At 44.2% G+C, this 24,534-nt stretch overlaps 1 protein-coding gene across 2 annotated transcripts in view; it reads right to left on the bottom strand.

The window, feature by feature from the left end:
* Positions 1-24,534, bottom strand: part of Sh3pxd2b (SH3 and PX domains 2B) — a 105,922-nt gene that overhangs the window by 38,663 nt on the left and 42,725 nt on the right. For both annotated transcript variants that reach the window (XM_063230790.1, XM_063230791.1), the window contains exons 3-5: positions 16,905-16,980; positions 12,978-13,054; positions 1,185-1,276 (exon numbers count right to left, since the gene is read on the bottom strand). In XM_063230790.1, coding sequence (XP_063086860.1) covers positions 1,185-1,276; positions 12,978-13,054; positions 16,905-16,980 — 245 coding nt within the window. The remainder of the gene's footprint in view (positions 1-1,184; positions 1,277-12,977; positions 13,055-16,904; positions 16,981-24,534) is intronic.

The raw sequence follows: 24,534 nt of genomic DNA on the forward strand, positions 1-24,534 counted from the left end.
TAAGATTCACTTACTTATTTAGGTGCTGGTGATCAATCCCAGGGCTTGGCATGTGCTAAATACATGCTCAAGAACTCAACTACACACCTAACCCTTGTTGTTTTTGAAAAACTGTATCTGCTTATAATTATGCGGTACACAACAATATTATGGTATCTGCACTCCTCAAGATTTAAAAAGTTTCTACAAATCAATAATAGTAAAAAGTGTTTTGCTGAAGACCAACAGAAAAATGAGCAAAGAAATCTCCCCCTTCCAATTGTGATTATTTTGGAGTCAAGGTGCCAAGCCAACTGGCACCTTTCCTAGCTTGAGAAGGGTCCATCAGAACTCAAAGCCACTCACAGGAACCCATAGGAGGAAATGGGTGTGCCTCTGTCTGGCTTTTTGGCCTAGGTGGTAGTTGTGACAAGGTCTGAGGAATGCAGATGTTTGGATGAGCTGACCTTGTCCACATGGGTCTCTGCCCAGAGACTTGGTGGGAGGGGGACCCACCTGGAGGCCCCAGAGAATCCCAGTTCCTCCTTAGCCTTTGAGGAAGGACTATGGTAGGACATGTACTCTGGTACCCAACTCTGCTCAGATACTTAAAACAACCAAGCAGACCAGTTATTCTCTCTGTTACTGCTTCATAGAAGATTGTAAAACTCAAGCATCTTGGCCCTGACATTAAGAGGGAAAGCTGAGAAGATTCTGTATCTATGTATTAAGCAATGCACATGTTACATGTTACATGTATGTCTCGCCACACACCTGCACAGTACATATTCCCATGATGGATATGTGACTACTCCAAAATCTGAAATCTGAAACATTTCAGATAAGGGACTCTCAACCTGTAGCTCCTAAGCACAACTAGCTCTGTGGCCGAGGCACTGTGGAGAATCTGCGGCACAGTCCCTGCCTCCCAGGCTTACAGTTTCCCCAGTGCCAACACCTCTGTGCTGGGAGTCAGTACAGAGCGTTACGTGACCAGGGCCCTTAGACAGGCAGTCATCTGTCAGACTGCCTAGAGCTTACCACTTGCACCGACTGTGAAGGCCACATGCAGTGAGACCTTCCAGAGCTCAATCAATAAAACCAGGCTTCATGGGTACTTTGCTTGACTCTGCCCCTCCTAGGGCTGGCTGGTCCTGCAGCCAGAAGGTGAGGACAGACCTGGGGAGGTTCAAACACCAACTTACTCTTTGGGGGGATTCAGGTCCTCGGGTCTTGTCTCAAAGAACTGCAGCACCTCCTCACACTGAGAGATATAGGGGGGCAGCTGGATCAGGGCCTAGAGAAGAGAGGCAGACACAGGTGAGTCTAAGGGAAAGAGTATGAAAAGTGCTATCAACTAGTGATTCTTGACCATGGGCAGGCATCAGAATTACCCAGAGAGGGAAGAGAAGCCATGCCCCGTGGTGAGCCTGCCCCATCTGGGAAGCACTGGTGAGCCACCTCGGGAACCTTGGATTGGAGGAACCCTGGTGCCTAGCCCAATATCCTGCACCGCGGGATGGACAGGAAGCAATTTGGCTGATTAGGAGAAATACGGGAAAATGTCAACATGAAGGAACAAGATGCAATCTCAGACCTCAAGCCCACCCAGAACAAGTCTAGGAGACATAGACACACAACACCTGAAATTTCTGAAATGACAGCAAATGAAGTAAAGAAACAACTTAGTGTTTTCATTGTTTAATTTTGCATGCCTATATCTCACCCAGAGCAAGTCCAGGAGACCCAGATGTAGAGAAAATCAGAAGCCACATACCTAAAATTTCTGAAATGATAGCAACTAAAGAAACAACTTAGGGCTCACATTGTTTGATTAACTTTACATACCTACATCTATAGTCCGAGCAAGTATTCAGAGGATAACAATGTACAATATACTAACTACTGTTGATTTCCTACTGTTTTGTTTTTGAAAACCAAGAGTGTTCTCATTGTTTTGCTTTGTTTTACTGTTTCATTCTCTCTTTTTTTTTTTTTTTAATTACCCAGAGGGCTTCTTACAATTCGGACTGTGGGGCCTTGTCCCAGAGTTTCTGATTCAGTGGATTTGTGGTGAGGCCCGAGAATATTCCCTGGTGATGCTGTTATTAGTTTGGGGAACACACACACACACACACACACACACACACACACACACAGAATAGATGCATATACATACACATATAAATTACAGGCATATTTGTGCAAATTATATGTATTTACACAAAATCAGACCATGCTATTTTGCTAACAATAAATTGCAAAATTCATAACTTTCATCATACTGGCTATTGGTTGCTTGTTGTATAGATATTATGTATTTTAGTCAAGTAGTTACCCATAGGTGGATGTTTAGATTATTTCCAACATGTGTGCATAAATGACCTAACTCTTTGATCTGGAACATTAAAGTGGAAAAACAGTTTTATGCCTTGAATAGAGGTTGGGTAGAGGTCTCCAGATTAACAACACGCTGGGTCTCCACAGGCCAATTCCATGCTATCTGCCACAGTAATTTATCAGATGGCCCATGATGGCACCTCAACTATAACTGCCAACAGGCTGGATGAGGCAGACAGAGGGCAGGAAGTGGGACTAGCGTTGGTTGTTCTGGTTTATCGCCAGCAGATATTTATTCAACGATTTGATGGTAATTTTCTTTTTGCCCAGCACTGCACTGGTTTTTGCATAAAATACAAGAGAAACATAGGGTACAGCTTGCTCAATTAAAGGATCTGAAACTAAGATGTGGCTCTGTCTTCAACATACAGCTCAGTTTAATGAGGTCCTGGGTGGGGAAGATGGGGACACACATCCTAGTGTGGCAGAGCTGGTACCCACACACGTCTAATTACAAACATCTGTGCAGAGGAACTGTGCGAACACATGCATGATGTTTCAAAGAGCACAGGTGGCACCATCAGTGCAGGCTCTGCAGTGAGACAGGGCTTTATCCTCTCCTAGAAGGCCTCATTTATGGTGCTCTGTATGACTTTCTTCTTGCCACGCTGGGCAGGAGTCTCAATGGAAGAGATATGTCTGTATTTTCTAAGAGCCCTTAAAAGCTCATCATTCCCACTCCCACTCCCAAATTGATGTGTCAGTCCTTCAGGAGTACCTGGCTTAGATGGACCAACAGGAAGGAGTGAATGGAAGTTTCCAGTGTGGCACCTTGTATAGGGTTTGAGGGGTACTTTGACCCTACATGATTGTTCCCCCAATTTAAAAATGTTTTAAGTGTGATAAAATATACAGTAAGGGCCGAGGATTTAGCTTAGTGGCATAAGCACCTGCCTGGCAGGTGTGAGGTCGTGAGTTCAATCCCTGGAATCCCCCCAAATACACAAAGTATTAAATTGGTCATCTTAACCATTTTCAAGAGTGCAGTTCAGTCGCATTAATATATTGGATGTGGTGCTACCATTACCACCATCCATCCCCAGAACACTTTCCATGTTGCAAACCAGATACTCCAACCACTACACAGTAACTCTCTTTCCTTCCAAGCCCTCGGCACTCTATTTCCAGTGAATTTTCTGTTGTAGATATTTTACATATGAGGAAACATAGTATTTGTCCTTTTATGTCTGGCTGATTTCTTTCAGCATTCAAGGGTTATGTACATTGTAGCATGTGTCAAAACTTCTTCTCTTAAGCTGAATAATATCCCATTGCGTGTACAGAACATTCACCAACCAGTGGACATTAGGGGATTGCTAACCATATATGATTTCTGAATCTGACTCTAATTTTAAGCTAGATCCCCCACAGTGTGATCTGCTTCAGACTTAAAGTGAAAAGACACAATGTGAGGTGGATGATTCTAAGGGGCAACTTCCCTGGTCACTGCTCACTCTTCTATCCTTTTAGGGTGAAGAATGTAGACCTAAAGGGGCTTTATTAGCCATGGAGTGGCCCCTACTCTGCAGCTGGTTCCTACAGACTGTCCTTTTCCAGGCTTGAGACCATGAGTCCCAGAGCAGGAACTTTCTTCATACTCATTTCTGACTCTTCTCTTTCTAATTCTGTATAGAAGCAATCATTCTCCTGCCTTGGGTCTCTTTTTCTTCTCATGGCTGCAACCATATAACGAAGGAGCAGATTAGATACTGTGTGGTGGTGTATCCTGCTTGCTTGGTGTGCACATGTCTAAGTCCCCTACCACCACCACTGCAATAACAATGCTGTTTGCGGTTGGCTCAGCACTTGATGGCTCCCGAAATGCTTGATCTGTCACTTTACATAACCCAGGTGAGCTAGCTATCTTCCCATGTTAGAGACATGGTGACATGGATTTGAGGGCCTAGGACTGTCCAACTGCAATCCACAGAAGATAAGTATAGGGTGGCTGCTACTCCCTACCTTCCCTAATACCTCAACAGTGCTGGGAAAACTGTGCTATCAGGTGGAAAGTGTTAGCTGGATAAATGACATGAGGAAAGGTCCTGTGAAAGGAGATCTGGGTGAGTCACATGAGACCCTCAAGGTCATCATCTTGGGCTGAATGGGCCTTTCCAAATGCTCCCTGCTAAGAAGGGCAGAGGCCTCAACCAGACTAGTGAGGAAAGGGGCAGTGAACCCATGGAAACCTCCCAGCAATGCCACATTCTCTGGTTTTGAGCTGTTCCTAGGAAGTAAAAGCCAAACCATATGATAAGCCAAGTTACTAATAAAAGGCAGTGCCATGTGCTTTGGTGCTGCCCTGTCATTTAGGACGAGATAACGGTAAAACATGACTTGAGGCCAAAGAGGACTTCTTCCAAAATACTCTAGATAGTCTTGGGTTTAGGCAGTAGTGATAAAGTAACACAACTCCAGGGAACTCAGGTCTGCTCAGGAAGGAATCTTGGCCCTTTTTATAGATGTGGCCAGTCCATGCAGGGATGAGAGGAGAGCAAGTCCTACTCGATGAGGGTAATGAAAAAATAGCAGATAGAACCAGGTTCTGATTCTGGCTCTGCCACTTCTGAGCCATGTGAATCTGGCCAAGTCCTACTACTTCGCTGAGCCTCAGCCTGCTCATCTGTAAAACGTAGACAAATAGTAACCATCTCGGGAGCTGTGCTTCAGAATAAGCAAGGAAATGGCTGTATGGTTTCCACTGCATACTGCCTGCTTGACAGGCATCAATCAACTCGAGCTCTTTGTACAATAATACAGTGCTTCTCAAAGGCAATTTCACAGGCAGTGAGATGATTCTGTTAAATAATAGTGCATGGGCCAAGAAGAAAGCATGTCTTTCTCAGTTCTCTGTTAATGATCTTTAACTCCAAAAATAATGTCCAGGGAGGAGCTTGTCCAGCGTGCTTCCTGAGGATGGGATCAGCCTCTGCACAGCCTGTGGTAGTCATGCAATAGCAGCCTGGTAGATTTTAAAGACATTTTTTTGGTTGTAATTTGTTTTTTTTTTCTTTTTTGGTACATGACACGTATTTTAATTAATTAATTTTAGTGCCAGGGGCAAACTCATGACCTCAAATTTACCAGGCAAGCACTTGAACCACTGAGCTAAGTTCTTGGCCCCCATGACACTTATTTTATACTATGGTTGTGACACAAAGTTTTCTATAAAATATTTTTTTGTGGTGCTGCTGGGCACTGAATTCTGGGTCCTGTACATGTTAATTAAGCTCTACCAGTAAGGTAAACTCTCAGCCCTAAAACACATCATCTAGAAAAATTTAAATATGAAAAGTAAGTTAATTTAAGGAAATGTATTAGTAATAGTATGTGACAAAAATCTAGAAGGAAGGTCTTATGTGTCTGGAGTCTGGTAAATGCTGCCACACTGCCCATAGTTTTCTTTAAAATACTGTACCACAGCATGGACTATGCCTCCAACATGCGCATGTCCGATTTAAGCTACACCCCAATGATAGTAAGTTCCTCCTTTGGAGACCAAGTACTTTAGCAAACAGACTCTGCTATTGGCTGCAGATGGTTTGTCCCCTCCAAAACACACATGGAAATGTAGTATCATTGAGACAATACTGGGATGTGAGCTTATCTAAGTCAAGGGGGCAGAACTCTCATGAAAAGATTAATGCTTTATTTTTTTTCAGTGACTTTGCTTGAAGGTCTGAATTAGCTAGTACGAGAGTGGGTTGTTTTAAAGTGAGGCTGCCTGTCATGCTCTGACATTTTGGATGCACACACTTGATCTGCTCTCTACCATGAGCTGAAGCAGCACGAGCCCTTCACTGGCACCATCTCTGACCTCCCAGCCACCAGACCCAAAGTAAACTCTTTTCTGTTACACATCACAGTTTATCTAGTCTCAGGTATTCTGTTATAGCCACAGCAAATGGATTAATCAAGTCATTACTTTAGAAAAGGGGATTTTAAGGCTTTAGATGTTTACCTCAGATCAACACCACCGCCTGTATTCATTAACATTTGTTAGAAACAGTTTCTTTCTTTCACTACTAAAATGAGAGATGTCCTAGAAATATTCTCAGATGCTCAGGTTCTTGCATGAACAAAAGCTGGCGAGCCCAGTATCACACATACATCCTTCAGAATTGTGCCCTGGGTCTAGGATTCTGGACTGGCTCTGTTCAGCCTGTCTTGAGGATTTTTCTGTCGGGCCATGGTTAGGATGGTCCTGTCCTGAGAACGTGTTTCATCTATCTGACTACTTACATCAAGTGGAGACTGTCAGCCAGCAGGCATTTCAGTAAGATCCTAGAACAACTTACTGGCTGCTTATGAAGCCGGGTGATAATAAATGCAGGTATGTGGCAGGTTCAATTAAATCAGGTTTTTATTGTATCCTTCCACAAATAAGTTCTTAAATGTAATGTGCTCAAATAAATTAGTCTTTTCATGGTTGATACTTCTGTCTCTAGAAATCTTTCTATTCATGGAGATGAAAATGTCTTCCCATTTTTGGTTTCTAAAACATTTTATACCACTACTTATTAGTGATGTCTTTACTTTCCTTAGAAATGATTAAATTATTTCATGTGTGGTGTGAGTAGGGGTCAGTTATCTTTATTTTTTCTTACACTGATACTCATTTATTGAGAAATCTAATTACTCCTCAATGATCTGCAAGGATGCCTTTGTCAGCATGAAAGTCTCCAGACACATGTAGATCTCTTAACTTAGTTCTTAGCTTGGGTTCTTAGCTTAGTTCCATTATCTTTTCTATCTTTGTGCCAACATTACATTCTGCTAATTACCACAACTTTATAATAGGTCTGCTAGAACAGAAAGTTTTTCCATTGTAATACTCAAGTGGTAGTTAGGTTTGAAGATATCTACAGCCTTTGTCTATCTCCACCTACTGCAGATTGCCAGTTTCTACTAACTAAAGCTGTGATAGATCAAATTGGCTTAAGTCAGGTCATAATGATGTCAACAGCAGATACCCAAATAGTATGGTCCACCCTATTCTGTAAACTGCAGATCTTATGAATAAAGGGGCAGTTTTATCTTCCTCCAAAAGGGGCGTTCTCTTGAAGCTGAGCCAAGGGAATCTGGTCAGCCAAAATCCGAAAATATCTGCTCTGTTCTCATGATTCATTAATAGGAAGGGGTGATAATTTCCTTGTGGCTCATATAACATAAGCAGTTTCTTCCCTGTGGTTAATCCAGATGAATCCATGATCTCTATACAATCCCAGCTCCAGGCAGCTGCAGGCAGCTGCTGTTATCCCTTACTGCCACTACAATTTCCTTTGCAAAATCAAGTGTCCAGAGGCTAGGGAAGTCCTGGTTATGAGGCAAGTCTGATTCTGAGAGACATCAGATGAGGTGGGGAAGAAAGAAGATAACTTGGGCTGAAACACAAGACCTTCTGGAAGCTACCAGCAGGACATTCCCAGCAAGATCATCAGCTTCCAAATTCTCGCCAGCAGAGATTTGACAAAGAATGTTGTCTCCAGGGTGGGAATTTCAGACTTCAGAAGTTAAGAAAGGGACAAAGAGAAAGTCTAAATTTTCCTGTGAGTATGGAAAGGCAGGACTAACACCCCTATGCCTGAACGACTGTCTCTGTCCCTCACTTTCATCCCTTTTTAAGAACATACTTAGGAGAGAGATCTGAGTTTATCTGCTTGCATTGGTCTGTTTTCTATTTCTATAAAGCTGGTTACTATATAAAGTGAAGAGGTTTATTTGGCTCATGATTCTGGTGACTGAAGAGTCCAAACAGCCCGGCACTGGCATCCTGGCAAGAGTTCCCTGTGCATCACAATGGAGACACGGAAAGAGAACCAGTCATGTGCAAAAGGGGCAAAGCACGCAGCGTGGTCTTCCCTTAGAGCAACCTGCTTGCAAGAGAACTCACTCACTTTGAAGTCAGTAGTAGTCCCTTCCAAGGGTGATGGTCTGTGGCCTAACCACTTTGCAGTAGAACCTACTCTCAAAGGTTCTACCGCCCAAACACTGCCATACTGGGGACCAACCTTCCAGGACATAAACCTTTAGGGGAGCACACTCGAGCCACTACTGCCTCTGGAACACATGCTTGAACACTCTGACCTCCTGAATGGTCACTTTCTTAGAAAAGCCGTGACTGTGAGTGCTTGGGTTCTACTCTCAAACTCTCTAAGGCTGTTACTGGAAGTAACTCTGTCGTGCCTTCATTTCCTCATCTACACAATGGGAATATTAAAATCTAATTTGAAAAGTTGCCAGAGGGATGAAATGAGGTCATGTCTGAAAAGAGCAGACACTCAAATCGAAGTGGTTTTCTCCTTTCCTTGATCTCTCCAGCCAACACAAGGGTCATCTGTCCCCACACTGCCCCCTTTAGCTTAAAATTTTATTTTGTAGATTTATTGCAGTGTAATTTACATACCATAAAATTTATCCATTATAAATGCATGATTCCATGATATTAAGTAAATTACAGAGTTGTGCAATCATTACCACAGTTTAGTTTCAGAATTTTCCATCACCTCAAAGTTCTCCCCACCTAATTTGCAGTCCATCTCCACTTCCTCTGCCCCCAGGCCCAGGAAACCACTGATCTGCTTTCTGCTGCTACGAATCTGCCTTTCCTGCACATTTTACACAGATGGCATCATACCATACATAGTCTTTTGCATCTAGTTTCTGTCACTTAGCATCATGCTTTTGTGACTGATATAGGTTAGAGCATTTATCAGGATTTCACTGCTTTATACTGCTAACTATATTCTATTGTGTGGTGAATGGATAAAAATGTGAAATATTTATACAAGAGAAGACATATTTAATTTTGGCATATGTATAGCTGTTACAGGATTTAACTGTGTCCTCCCCCCATTCCTAAATTCAGGATGAGTTCTAAAGCCCAGAGTCTCAGAAAGCAACTGTCATTAGAAACAGGGCCTTTAAAGAGATAATGTAAGATTAACCAGTGCCATTAGGGATGGACCTTACTCCAGTAAAACTATTGTCCTTTGAAGAAGTGATGATATAGACACAGAGCAGAGACCGTATGTGACGACCCAGGGAGAAGTCAGCTATCGATGAGTCCCGGCAAAGTCCTTAAGGCCCCATTATTCAGACCTACAGTTTGTAGAACCATGAGAAGGTAAATTCCTATTGTTTAAACCACTCACCTTGTGATCATTTTTTAATGCAGGCCTAGGAGACTAATGCAATGACTAACAGCTGAGTATCCCAACTGTTTAAGAAAAAGATTATCCTTTTCTCGCTGAACTGTTTTTCACTATTGTTAAGTACCCATTGAACATATATTTTGTATGAATTTATTTTCTTTCTTTTTTTTTAAAGAGAAAAAAAGGACATGAAAAAACAAAGCAGTAAAAGGGTACAAGTAATACAGAATTTCAAGAAAAAAAATATATAGTAAGAAATCACCAGTAAATAGGTTACATATTATCTTCCCAGAAACAGTTGTCCAAATTACAAAATTGAAGCATATAAAGTGGACATTCATACAGTGACATTGTAGACAGTTCCGTTCAATGATCCAATAAAAGCTCAGTAATATGGTTTTCCATCCTACACACTCGAACGTACCTGCAGTTATATCCCTTAGTCCACCTTCCTTTCCTCTCTTTTTTACAATAACAATTAGACTTTTTGGGTTTTATTACTCCCACGGTTCTTATTACTTTTTTTGAAGAGAATAAAACCAAACGTGACTAAGCAAAACAGAGTCAGTTAGAACAGAAGGGTGGGCATAGTACATGATGCAAAAATAGAATACCAGGTGATCAAAAGTGGTTATCATTGTGCCTCTTGCTATTTTTAAACTGAGTTCCCTATATCATTAGGTATAATAGAATTGATCGAAACAGTACAGAACAAGACCAATAAAACCTACACTGGAGACCTTACAGGACTTCAAAAAAAGGATAATAGTCAAACCATAATGAGCATCATAGATAGTATTTATTGCCTTCAAAGTGGTTGCCTATACCCTCAAACTTGATACTATCAAAACAGAATATAGAATAATCAGACAGAACAAGATGGGGAGAGCAATGCTGGGGTTCAAACCAGGTTAATAGGAAAACCAAGAAAGTTACTATAATATGTCCTGCTATTTTTAAATTTAGTTTTCCATTAATTAAAAAATGAGAGAAAATAGATTAATTTTTAAAAAAGGAGGGAGATTGAGATAAGAGAGGACATTGTAACAGAACAATGCAGGTCAGCCAAACAATTCAAGCGTCATTGTGTTTCACCACCAGATAATCTAACATAATAGTAGTCGCCATAGTGCCTCTTTCCTTGAATTATTTGAGTGTAACTTCGTATGCTATAACATCAAGCATATCAAGACAGTGTGAAGCCATTCAAGAGAATGCAAGAATTACAGGGTATTTAGAACCAGCTAATAGAAAACGAACAATGGTTTCTATATTATCTCTTTGCCTATAAAGAATTTTGTTTATACTATAGCATATAGTGAAATATAGTAAGATATATCATGTTAAAACCAGTGGAAACAGATGTACCACAGCTAGATGGGACTTCAAAACAAAATGATATTAAATCAGCACTAGCTTTTATGTTGTGTTGTTTTCTTCAAAATAGCTATTGGTACTATCATAGATACTAAAATCAAACAACCCAGCTTAAAACCATTGCAATTAATGAGTGAAAACATTACATGGCTTCATGAATTTATTTTCTAGACTCTCAGTGCTGTGTCCCTAATCTACATGCAGATCTTTATGTCAGTATCATATTGTCTTGATGACTGCTGCTTTGTCGTTTTTTTGGAAATGGCTATAATGACTCCTCTGATTTTGTTCTTTTTTAAATGTGGTTTGATTATTTCAGTCCTTTGGATTTTTACATATACTTTAGGATCAGCTTGTTAATTCTACAAAAAAAGCCTACTAGGATTTGACAGGGAACACATTTAATATGGACATTAATTTGGGGAGATCTGCTATTTTAACAACATCAAAGGCCAGGCACGGTGGTGCACGCCTGTAAGCCCAGCACTCAGGAGGCTGAGGTAGGAGGATCACCGCAAGTTTGAGGCCAGCCTGGGCTACAGAGTCAGTTTAAGGCCAGCCTGAACTACATGGTGAAACCCTGACTCAAAGAACACAAACAAAAACAAAACAAACAAACAAACAAACAGAAAACCAAAAAATAGTAACAGGTCTTCTAATCTATAAGTATGGAATGTCTCTATTAATTTAGATCTTTCATTTCTTCCAGCAGTGTTTTGTAGTGTCAACGCACAAATCCTGCACTTCTACTGGCAAGATTATTTGTAAGTATTTTAGTCTTTTTGATGCTATTGCGACTGGAATTGTTTTCTTAGTTTCATTTCTGCAGTATTCAGTCTTCAACTACAGAATCAAGATTAATTTCTGTCAACTGTGTCTCCTTAAATTCCTTTACTGGTTTAACAGTATGCGTGCCTGTGTGTGCGTCTTATGACTTTCAACAGACAGAAACACGACACTGTTCACCAAGGCAGCTCCACTTTCCTTCCTCTGGGTCCCTCTCACTCTTTTTTCCCAGGTACCCACACTGGTGCTCCTTTAGTACAACATGAAACAGAGGTGGCGAGGGTGAACACAACTCGTTTTGTGCCTGATCAAAGGTAGAAACCACTCACTGCTCCTTTTTAAGGCATCCATTGCCATTCCCTTGGTATCTAAGGTGGAGAAATAAATACTACAATCAAGAGAATAAAAAAATATATAGGACTTTTTCTTGATCACAACCTCCAATCAACTGAAATATAACCAAAAGGCTGGCCTCTTGTTTCAAACATTCAAGGGATAGGAAATCAGTTGTGCTACCCAACAGCAGGAACAGGTTGAATAACTTCTGGAATATTCACATATCATGGAGTACCAGGCAGCTATTAAAAAGCTCAAAAAGATTTCTTGTTGTCTGTTTTTTTTTTTTTAAATCGGTACCTGGGATTGAACTCACAACCGCCTGCTTGCAAGGCAGGTGCTTATGCTGCTGAGCTAAATCCCCAGCCCTCAAAAAGATTTCTTAATAGGGAGAAATTCTTATGTCACAATAATAAGACAAAAGAGAAAAAGATAAAAAAAAATACACTGTATAGTATGGTCTCAACTCCATAAAGAAATCCTTATGTAGAGAAAAGATTGCCCCAAAAAATGCGTAACCTTTTTTTTTTTTTTTGGTGCCAGGGATTGAACTCAAGACCTTGCATTTGCCAAGCAGGCACTTATGCCACTGAGCTAAACCCCCAGCCCAAAAATGTGTAACCTTTAATGTTTGCAATGTTTACTGGTATGGTGGTGCATACCTGTAAATCCTAGCACTCAGGAGGCTGAGGCAGGAGGACTGCTGCAAGTTCAAGCCTAGCCTGGGCTACAAAGTGAGTTCAAGGCTATTCTGAACTGCATAAAACCCTATCCCAAAAAAACCAAAAAAACAAAACAAAAGTTTGCTTCTGGGCTGAGGGATCATGGGTGCTTTATTTCTCTAATTTTCTTCTACTGTATAAATTATTCACAATGAGCATCTTGCAGAAAGGAAAACAAAACGGAACACCACAGGGAGGCACATGTTGGCATTTCAAGTCTTACCTTACAGTATTCATCAATTGGTATCAGGCGTTTGACAGCCACGTCCCGAATGTGGCTCCGTCGGAAAAGGATTTTGCCTGCACAAGATAAGAGGACACAGAGCACTATAAGAAAGCAGCAACCCTGGAGGGAGCCTGCATGGGACCAGCATTCCTGGCCACCGACCCCGTGCTGGACTTTGACCTGGCTTGGTTAACACCACGCATGGTTCCTAAAGCCTTGTTCACGCGTGGCTCTAGTTCAAGGGCCTGGGGACCGAGACACAGGAAGTTTTTACATTGTTGGTGCAGGAGGCTGAACTTAGAGTCCTGACACACTTAGCAAGCTCTCTACCACTGAGCACATCTCCAGCCCCACCCAGGAATAAAGCTCTGAGACCTAGTAATCACCCTTATTGATGGGGTACAGGGTGGCCTTTCCGTACATATATACAGTGTGCAATGATCACACGGTTAACTGCCATGTCCAACCCCTCCAACACTTATCCTGCTAGGAACATCCAAAATCTTCTCCACTAGTTTTTGAGAAATGTAAAATAATTTCCCTTTCCCACAGTTACTGTCCTGTGCTGTATAGCATCCAAAGCTGCTCCTCCTGTCCAATACACCCACGGCCCCAGCCACCTGCTCCTTACCCACTTTCCAGCTTTCCAGAACCACTATTCTCTCTACTTTTGAGGTCATTTGTTAGCTCCACACATACATGAGTGAGTGCCTGCAGTATGTGGCCATATTTGACTTTAGGGAAGAGGTTTTGATGGCATAAGAGGCTCCTGCCTTACGAGGACTTGGTGTTTGAAGCTCTGCAACCCTGGGGTTCCGCAGAGTGGGTGAGCACAAGTACACACTCAGGTCTCCCCTAACCTGGCAATTTAGATTTGGTTTCCCCATGTTCCCTCTGCTCATACCTCACGTTCTCCCATACTTCCCCGTTCTTTCATGATGTTATGCCTTTCTGATATATCTATACTTATTAGAAAGGCAAATCTACAGGATATGCATTAAAAGGCTCAAAGGAAAAATGGAAGACAATTTGGTTTACTTCCCCTTAAAGTTTCTACCATAAACATTTACTGTTTTTAGAATAAAAAAAAAATTTCATGTTATATAGAATGAAAAACAAAAGCAAACTATCAACAACAACAACAATAAAAACCCCACACAAATTATTCAGTGAAGGGGAAAGGTGTTTACAACCTGGTTTCCCCAGAAGCAATGTGATGCCTTCCGTCCTTCACATACTCATTCAGCAGGCACGGCCTCCATGGGACCCCTTTCTGTGCCCATGCTGGGGGCGGGCAGGAGGCAGGATGGCTGACAACTGGTGTTCCCCACCAGGGAAGGACCCCGCTGACATTCTGGGTGGGGCAATCCTTCCGTGGGTGGGACTGCCCCTCCACTCCCACCAGATGTTTAGCATCATTGGTCCAAATTCAGACAAAACTGGTAGCTTTCCCACCTCAGGGACTGACAGCCAAATTCCCATCTATATATTGGCCTTCATGGGTGGGACTACTCGGGACCACTAGGAGTGTCCTGTGCCTTTGGAAAGATAAGAGATGTGTGCCCAAAGAGAAATCCTGTACCACCAATGTTTCCCTGTCCTCTCATTTATTTCTTCAAGTGTCAACAGACTCCCTAACCAAAATAGCTTGGTCCCCTTTTGAAACAATGTTTCCTTCCAGCGGACTTGGAAGGGAGGGAGTGGGCCTACAGCTTCTTACTGCAAGAGCTGTGAGTAGGCTCAAAATATATATGACCAGCATGGGGTTAGCACCAGTCCACAGCAAAAGGCAAGCTTGTCCCAAAGCTATCACACAGCTAAAGAGCCCGATGCTGAGACTGATCTGAAAGAGCCCAGGGAGAAGGACAGTGTTTCTAGCGATGTGACACAGCACAATGTGTCATTCCTCTTCCTAGGTGCCTTGGTGGGACAGGGTTTTGGGGGGCAGGACTGGTACCTGGCCAGCAAAGGGAGCAGAAGCAGGCAGCCTGCGGGACAGGCCTTGGGGAATGCATTCACATGGGAGAATATAAGACAGGAGAGTTGCCTCTCGGTCTTAGAAGTAATCAGCACAGGGAGCCGGACCTTAGCTGGCACCCAGAAAAGGATAATTACTTTTTTCCCCCAAAGCAGTTTTGATGACACTCTAATTAAGAACACATCAATTCCTTCTTTGACTCCAGCCTTCTGGAACCCAGCCCCTGGTGGGCTAAGGGCCATTTCCCACAGCAGGGCGGGAGATAAGCGTGGGTCAGAGCTGGCACCTCCTTAGCCAAGGGGACCAGGGGCTGGGTCAGCAAATGCTGGGAAGTGGTTCTGTGGGGAAGGAGGGCGCATCTGCTGCCTTTCCCTTTCCGGGATGGAAAGAGTGCTCGGAGGAGAGCAGAGCTTTGGTGGGAATGGGTCGGCTTTTGTTTTCCATGGTGGAGGGAGGCCAAACTGTAATTCTTATTTTTCAAGCTGCATCCTTTGCCAAGTTGGCTCCCCCAGCTCCTGCTGGGATGGAAAATTGCACAGGCTGGCCCCCTCCCCCACCTCTGTGCTAACATGAGCCGTGCCTTTGTTTTGCTGATGCTGCAGTCTGGGCAGAAAACCCTAGGAGTGAGACCCTCCTCCCAAACCTGGGCCTCTAGAAGGGCTGGAAGGTGGGCTCAGAAGGGATGTGCCAGGAGTCCTGGGGCCTGAGAGGACCTCTTCCAGCTCCAAGTAGGACCACTGAGCGGGGACAAAGGGGCCAAGTCTTAGGGAACAGTGTTTTCATTAATTCTTGAGTGGAAAAGGATTACGTAACCATGAAAGCTTTTAAGAGTTTGGGAGAGGGTCGGGCTCGAGTTCCCTGTCCTGAGAAGTTTTTCCAGAGATGGTTTTGCCTTTCATCCAGAAAAAAACCCTCTAACTTACTGCTTTTCTTTCCTTTCGTGAAGAAAAATCTGCATTGAGAGCCCAGTTTAACTTGAATATCACTTAAATTCTCAATCATTAAATGATGGCTCCAACACATGAAACCCAGGAATCCCAAAGCAGGGTTCCAGGACTCTGCTGTTAACTTTGTTGAGAACTTCTATGTGCCAGCGACACACTTCTATGAGCTTCTGTGTGAAGCAAGGGTCACTGGCCTACTAAGATAGAAACTGAGGCCCCGATGAGGTTGTTGCCTGCTTGAAGTCACAGGGTTGGCCTGATGGATTCCAGAGATTGTGTTTTGTAGTCCTGATATTTGGCTGTTGTAGCTGGCACATAGGATTTGCTCCAGCAGGCAAAATTTTCCAGCATGGTTGTTTGCTCCCCACAGCGTGGCTACCTACTTGTTTTAGGTCAAGGATTCTCTTAGAGGATGGGGCTTGGTAGATACACCTACCCTGTCTCTGAGTCTATTCAACATGCTGATACCTACTGATATCCTGGAGTTGGGGACTCACATGACCCCTCTTCTCCCCACTGTTCCTACGCCTGAAAATGGAAAAAAGGTCTAAAGGGACCCGCCAGCTGGAAATATCTGGAGCTTAAGGTGACTGCCAATTTGCTGGATATTTTTATATAAAAACAGTATAGTGAGCATTTGGTGACCCTTAGCCATCTGCTAGGCATTTACATAACGCAACAACTTTTATCATTTAAGAACTATTATTATCTACAGTTTACAAATGAAGATGTAAAACCCAATGTACTTGTTATTTAAAGAGCTGATGAATGGGAGCATTGGGCTTAGAACCCAGGTCTTTTGACTAGAGTCATGAGTTTTGGAGTCATATCTGTGTTTGAACCTAGTTCTGTCATTTGTGCAAATGCTTATGGTTTCGTGAGCCTCAGTGTCCTATCACAGGAATGTTCCCTGATGAAGGAGGTGAGCTCCTAAACCGTCCTGAGAGATCTGGGCGCTGCTGTATGGTTCCTAGCATCTTTGAGAGCACGCATGTCACTCACCTGGCAGGAAGGGAATGATCCGCTGTTTAGGGTCCTTCTGGCCTCCTTCCATGGGAAATTTGTCCAGCATTTGCATCTAAATGGGAAGAGAAACGCAATAACTTTTCATAATGTAACAACTGCATCGCTATTTTCAAGAAATGATGGGAAATACGTGATTTGATCTATATAAAAGTTCCCTTTGTTCAGCTTTTCAAAAAGTAGAAGCAATGGAGAAGGCAGTTTCAGGTGGATATGGAGCTCCATGAAGACAACAGCTGCCCCACTGTGAAAGCTAAGAGTTGTCCAAGGTCATTTGTGGTTTTCCTGCCATGGAACCTGAAGTATCAAGAACGCCTTCGGAGCCATCAGAATTTCACGGGCAGTAGATCATCCTCCTTTCTAAGAACTGTCAAGCAGTGTTATAGGATAACCAAAGACTCCCTTTTTCTGATTGAGTTATGCCTAGGACATCATTCTACCCCCATTCACTAAGAAGTCCCCAAGTGGCTCAGCAGAAAACCTTGCACCTGACTGTGCCCTGGATGCAGGGAGCACAGTGATGAAAGGATTCATAGTCTCACCAAGAGCCTGCAAATATACTGATAATTACAAGGTGGTGTAGGAGGCACCCCAAGATAGTGAAGGGGAGGCTGCTGGGGGCAGAGCAATGGGTACAGAAGGAATGGGGGCATGGTTTATTTAATGGCACCATAACTGCATCTCTGACATTCGAAAGAATTAATGTGAAGTGTCTCATTAGGTATTCACAATGACAAGGACTTGCTGCTTATTCCCTGTGTGCTTCTGGGGAGTGATACAATCTTTCAGGGCCTCATCTTTAAGTCTTCCATTATGATAGCAACTTACAGCATTACTCTATGGATTAAAGCTAGGCTGTGATAATCATTAAGTTATTATCAAATATTCCTCATGCTTCTTAGCAAAGAGTAGATTTATACTTCTGCTATCTTCTAGAAGTGGGCCAATTCTATATGATTAGAAGACGTGCTACATCGGGATGGAGATTTATGACTGATACGTGGTTTACATTCTCTATTTCTCTCTGGCATGGATGGAGCTGGTCACACTCTAGACAGTGGATTCTCTGTCATTGGGGGCCCTGCAATGGGTGGGGGTTACAGCACTTAGAAATGTTTGGAGGCTATGCAGTCAGAGACAGAAGATGTCTTTGTTGTCCAGTGGGGCTCTTTGTTACAGCAGCATGCTGTGACCCACCCTGATTAGTACATGGTCAAGGAGCCAAAGGGGATGGAGAGGGAGTCCTGACCCTCCTGAAGTAATGGCTGGCATGTGAAAAGCCCACCATGACTGTACAGAGATATCTTGGCTCTAGATCTGTCCCCTGTGTTAGAATGGAAGAAGCTGAGGAATGTCCAGGAGAAATGAGAAGAGTTACTGGGTAGGCATTTGAGTATGAGCTCCAACAATGAGCACTGGCTAGGCATTGGAAGGGGGGGCACCTTCCTATATGGAAGAGGACAGAAATACCCTCCTAACTGATAGGCCTGCACTAGATTCTTTAGAAACCTCCCCTTGAGAAATCCTGGAGCATGGACAATGGTATCCAGGAAAACTCAGGCCAGGGAAGTGAAGCAATCTGCTTAGCAGCCTGGAGCCAGCACTGTGGCGGAGCAGAGAGGGAAGTGCATGTGTTACTTTGTCATCACCTCATCCACCCTGCCCTGGCCCTCATTGCCAGGAAGACAACGAAGAAGATGATCACTTTTCTAGGCTGGCACTCCCTGCCTCTTCTATGCCATTTTGTCCAGTGCCCCTGGTTGGCTGGCACCCTGAAGAGTTGCTGGGCTCCCAGGATGGCCCCAAAGGCTGGGCTCAACATATGATCTATGGCTTTTTTGTTTTGTTTCGTTCTGCAGAGCTAAGAAATGAACTCAGCCTCTGCACATGCTAGGCAAGCCCTCTACCACTGAGTTACACACCAGCTCACTATCCATAGTTTTATTTGTGGTTTTCAGTCACTGATCCTTGCTCTGTTCTGTGTGGGAGAAGGGAAATACTCCATCTACTGCCTTTCACAGATTGGTAAGGCCACTCGAGGTTTTCTCTTGAAAAAGGAGGCATCCTTTTTAGAAACTAAGAGCTCTTCAAAACCAGTGGATTGTTGGCACGCAATAAAAACTGGCAGAACTAGATGTTCATAGTAGGGGAGGCTGTGCGTATATGGGGGAAGGGGAATGTGGGAAGACTTAGTAGTTTTCATTTGCCATGAACCTAAAACTACTCTACAAAAAAAGTTTATTAATTAAAAAAAATTGGCTGAAACCAATGACTGCAATGGAGAGAACTTTTTGGAAGCAGCTTGAGGAGATGTTGCTAGGCAACTTGATGAATAATACTCACATTGCTAGTATAAAATAATAATTAGTAATCACTACTGACATTGTATAGTACGACAGCAAGCCTGTGAAAGAAATGCTATAATCCCCAAGTTACAGATGAGTAATGGGAGCAGAGAACTTGCCTCACAGTCACATAGCAAGAAGTGGTGCTGGCAGCCAAGCATCTTTGTGTAAATCCAATACTTTTTGTCTATGATCACTCTTTAGATGGCTTCAGAGTGTCATGTGAACATGAAAAATCAGCCTGAGATGAGGTAAGTTTAATATTATGTGCACATGTAAACAGTAAGCTTTCTTTTCAAAAGCAATTAATCAGGCTCAGCTGCAGAGTGTTTTAGAGATTTATAGGTTTTGTCTCACACCATCTCCCTTTTCCCTTTCCAATTTTGTTTTTAGGACACTGTTGAAATACCACTGAAAGATTTTTTTTTTAAAAAGAAAGTACCAGTGCTGGGCATAGTGGTTTACGCACACAACCCTCACACTCTGGAGGGCTGAGGCAGGAGGACTGCCAAGTTCAAGCCCAGACTGGCCAACCTAGTGACTTAGCAAGGCCCTGTCTCAAAATAAAAACAAAACAGGCTGAGGAGGTGGCTCAGTGTGAAGACCTTGGGTTCTTCCAAGTATCACACACACACACACACACATACACACACACACACTCGCGTGCTCACACTGCACAAAAGCATCCATCCACATGAATAAGACTACTCCACTCTCCTGGGTCCCTATCTGGATGCTCACATTGGCCAACAAGTCCACACCCAGCAGTTCCCGTCTTTACTGCTTGGCTTTGGCAGTCACCCTCCCATCCTTTGCTCTGACTTGCTGGCACCCAAGTAAATACAGCCCAGAGAGCTGGAAGGTTTGTCAGTGCTATTTATTTACTCGAGGTAATATATCTCAGTTTACATGCTGCAGTTCAACTATAGATATCACCCCTAGGGAGCAGGAGCCCTGGGGGAAATCCTGGTACTTCCCAGATGCCAGACACCTGTGCATGGGGCCAGCAGGGCTGACTGTGAACAGGGCACTATGCTTTGCAGGGGGCTATGTCAATGAATGCTGTGTGCAAACTCTTTGGGAACACGTTTCAAAAGGAATCTCCCTCCTTACATTCTATCCGCATTTGTTAATTTGAAAGTTAACTTGGGGATCTCTTTTAATAGTCTAAGAGGCTGTAAAAAACTGTGTTAAGCATTACAAGACAAAATGTATTATTCCAACCACACTTAAGGGTACAGGTGAGTGGCATTAAGCACATCCACATTGCTGTGCAAACAGCACCACCATCTGCCTCAAGTGCTTCTCCATCATCTAAGACAGGATCTCTGTCCCTACTAAATAACACTACCTCATGTTGGCTTCTCTGCCACCTCCATTCCACTTTTTGTCTCCATGAATTTGGTTAGTTTAAATAACATAATGTCTTCAAGATTCATTTATATTGTAGCTGGCATTAGAACTTTCTGGCTTTTAAATGTCGAATAATATTGCCTGTGAAGCTGTTTTATACTGTTTGGTTGCCAGTCTACGGCACTATTAAAAAGTGGTGGACAATTTAAGAGGTGGAACCTTGTAGGAAGAAGTTAGCTTACTGGGGCTGGGCCGTGAAGGGATTTAAGTCCCTGCCTGTCTCTCTGCCTCCTGGCCCCTGTGAAGTGGACAGGCCTCTTCCGCACACGCTCCCACAGGCCCAAAGTTATTGGGCTGAGAGACCATGGACTGAGCCCTCTGGCACCATGAGCCAAAATAACCCTTTCCTCCACCTGAGATGGTACCTCAGTTTATTCTATCATGTAAGGTGAGGCTCATACAGGTGGAGATGTTCTGTCCATACTGTTCAAGTGGTTCCTGAGGATTTGAAAAGCAGCTAGCATCTGCAACTGAGGAACTGAATATTAAAATTTTATTTAATTTAGATTTAAGTAGCCCACCTGACTAGTGGGTATCATACTGGATAGCACAGGACTGGGCTACAACAGTCTAGTCTGGTTTTGTTTTGCTTTCTTTATTTTTATGAATGTCAACTGCAGTCTTTGAGATTGCAAATGCAAGGTCTAGTACTGAGTGTCAAAGTTGGCAGGTTAAAAGTCTGAAAGCTATTGTATTTCTGGACTTAAAGTGTCTAGGTCCGTGGTTTTTACAGACAGTTGTCACACTCAGTATCCAAAGGCCTTCAGGGACTCTACGTGGACACTCAGCCCCAAAGTGTCATAGCTGAAGGCCAGAGGCAACCCCAGCAAAAGTCTAATAAATATTATGCCCAGTAATAAGAAAACCCACCGTGCCTGCTCCTGTCCCAAATAACCAAGTAGTGCTCAGGGTGAGGAACCAGGAAGCAGATGAATCAGCTTTGGGGGCAGGAGGGGACAGGGAGGTACAGCAAGCTGCCACATCACAAGCCTCCAGAGGCCCAGCAAACACGCCATCAGCAGTTTCCAGGCCCCAGCCTGCGGTAGAGGGAAAGCAGCCATGCCGTCCAAGGCAAACACCACAGCGGCTGGCAGGGAGGCCACACGTGGTTCCTGTTAGCGGCAGCCATTGAAGCTGGACTCGGGAAGGGTTCATTCCTTCAGTATCACAAAAGCCCCAAGTCCCAGAGGGGCCGGGACAGGAAGTGGTGAGAGGCTGGGCACCCAGCAAGTGCCGCTGCAGCTCGCTGGAAGTCAGGTGCTTGCTCCCTGGGGCAGGGCTCTGGGGTGCTGATCACACTAGTGTAGCCAGGCCTACGCTTCCACAGGCAGCTTGCTGTCTTTGGGGGATTCGTCCCCTCAGTGATGGTCTCCAAGTCAGTGTGCCTGGTGTCCTCATGACACGCCGCACAGCACCTGCCACCACCTCCCATCTGTCCACTTCTCTTCACCCTTCCCGCTCTCCCATGCCTACCTCCCTCTCCGCTGGTTCGACTTTCTGTATCTGCTTATCCCCACCATCTCCTCACTGGCATACGGGAGGTAGCTGGTATGCACCGTGCAAAGGATGAGTGAGTGAGTGAGTGAATGAACTAATGAACAAACAAACAAATGAGAAAGTGGCCTCGTCAGTCACCGTCTAGGAGAGGAGAAACTGTTGCCGGGAGTAGCAACAAAGCCTGGAGTTGGGTTCAGATGTAACTGCCCGAGACACTCACGCCTCTTTTGCTTTTAGAAATAAGGAATTGTTGATTGTATGGCAAAGGGCAACACCTGTATTTTCTCGGCAACCCTCCACTGGAAAGGCGGTAACTTTTTAGAGGGAAGGGAAAAACAGTTCATGGAAGTATGGCTAGCACGCCAAGGGCGTACTCCAGTTTTAGAAGACAATGTCTAGGGAAGAGAGTGCCTGGGCATGGAGGAAAGGCAGCTTTGGACACATGTGGCTGGCACAGTCTTAGGCCAGGCGTTGGCTACGATCTCACTGAGTCGCCCTGCCAAGCGGGCAGGCCCGCCACGGGAGTGGGAACTCTGGCTCTGCCATCCTCCATACCTGCCCCAGGAAGAAGCGGGGTGGAGGGGGGTAGTGGTCCTAGGCAGGTAGTTTCCAGAAAGGGGCCCTGGGCCTGTCAAACTCCCAAGAGGGAAGAGTGGAAGTGAAATGGGAAACACATGATTTTGGCTAAATGCGGTGGAACAGGTTCTTCTGTCTCAGGAGAGAAGGAGGTACAGATAGGAAGGTGCAGCCTGCAGCCTGCACTGTGATTGGATGAGTCGAAGCACAGCGGTACCCAAAGCAGGGGAGTGGGGGTGGGGAAGGCCTCCGGGCTCCTACCCATGGACTTCCCGGCAGGGAGTGTTCTTGGGTATAGACGTGCCTGGTGCCTATCCCTAGAGAGCTCTTGCAGCAGCATGACTCAGCTGGCTCTGTGCCCACTCTCTTTGCTGCTGCCCAGGGCTGTGGGAGCTCTGCAGAAAGCCTAGCAGAACCCCTCCACCTCTGCATGTGCGTCTTCTGTGGAGTACGTGGTTCCCGCTGACAGCAGGTCAATTCCTTACTTAGCTCTGGCAGGAAGCAAGCCCTAGCTGAATGTCCTGGCTGTGAGAGGGGTCCCTCTCTGAGTACTCTGATTTATCTCTACCCGGAGTAACATACGCTTGTCCCCCAAACACCGAAAGCTTGTAGAAGGTAGAGATTCATCCTGGTTCTGTACCAGCTTAGGGCCAAGTCAGTCACTGTCTAACCGTGTGTTCTAGGAGGAGAGAGGTCCTGGCCTAACATGGCCATGACTGTACCATGAACCACCTGGGAAGACTCAAGAGGGTAAAGGTCAGATGGCACAGGTTAAAGCGGAGCCCTCACACGCATGAGAGTCATTAGTAAAGGACTCATCCAGCTTAGGGAACCCTTTTGCAGGACTCACTGGTCCTAAGAAAGAGCAGCCACCAAATGGAAAGATCGAAAGGCATCCTGGGCCCCAAGGAGGCAGGGATGGCAGTGATCAGGAGTCCGGCTTTCAGGCTTAGCCACATGTGGCTTGAATCTATGTCCTGTTACGTTCTGGGCGCATGACTGCCTCTTGGAACTTCAGTGTCCCATCTGTGAAATGGGTGCAATATGGACATCATGCTCATGACTGAGAATGAAATGTGACAGCATTCAATAGGCATGTATGGCACAAACACCTGGCAAAGTAGCTGGTATTATTTCTATCAAACCATGTTTCCAGCAGTCACTGCCCTCAGCTCTGTAGGCACTCTGGGCATTCCTAGTGCCTGCATGGATGCCAGTTCTCAGTCACTTAATTAATTAATTAGTTTTTTTTTTTATCGGTACTGGGGATCGAACTCACGACTGCCTGCTTGCAAGACAGGTGCTTATGCAGCTGAGCTAAATCCCCAGCCCAATTAATTAATTTTTAAGAAAGGGTTTCATTATGCAGTTTGGGCTGATCTTGAGCCTACTTTGTAGCCCAGGCTGGCCTTGAGCTCAAAGCAATCCTTTTGCCTCAGCCTCCCGAGTGCTGGGATTACAGGCAAGTACCACCACATCCAGCTTAAGATATTTTTAAATAGTATACGTTTGCAATATATAATCAATACATTCATGGTTGGGAGTTGATATTTGAGCATATCTAATCTTAATCCTTTTCAGGATTTTAATCCTTCCCTTCTCCCCCATCTCCAGATCCCTTTCCCCTCTGTAAAAGGTCTGCCTCTCTGATTTCCTATCACTTTGGTCCTTAAATTACTTATCCTTTAGTTTTCTCATGAGAGAGACCATGCGATATTTAACCTTCTGTGTCTGATTTATTTCACATGGCACTCCATAACACTATGTTTTCTGTTGGA

The sequence above is a fragment of the Cavia porcellus genome, unplaced genomic scaffold, assembly GCF_034190915.1.
Source record: "Cavia porcellus strain 051 isolate PalLab524CR breed Dunkin Hartley unplaced genomic scaffold, mCavPor4.1 scaffold_19, whole genome shotgun sequence".
Classification (NCBI taxonomy): domain Eukaryota; kingdom Metazoa; phylum Chordata; class Mammalia; order Rodentia; family Caviidae; genus Cavia; species Cavia porcellus.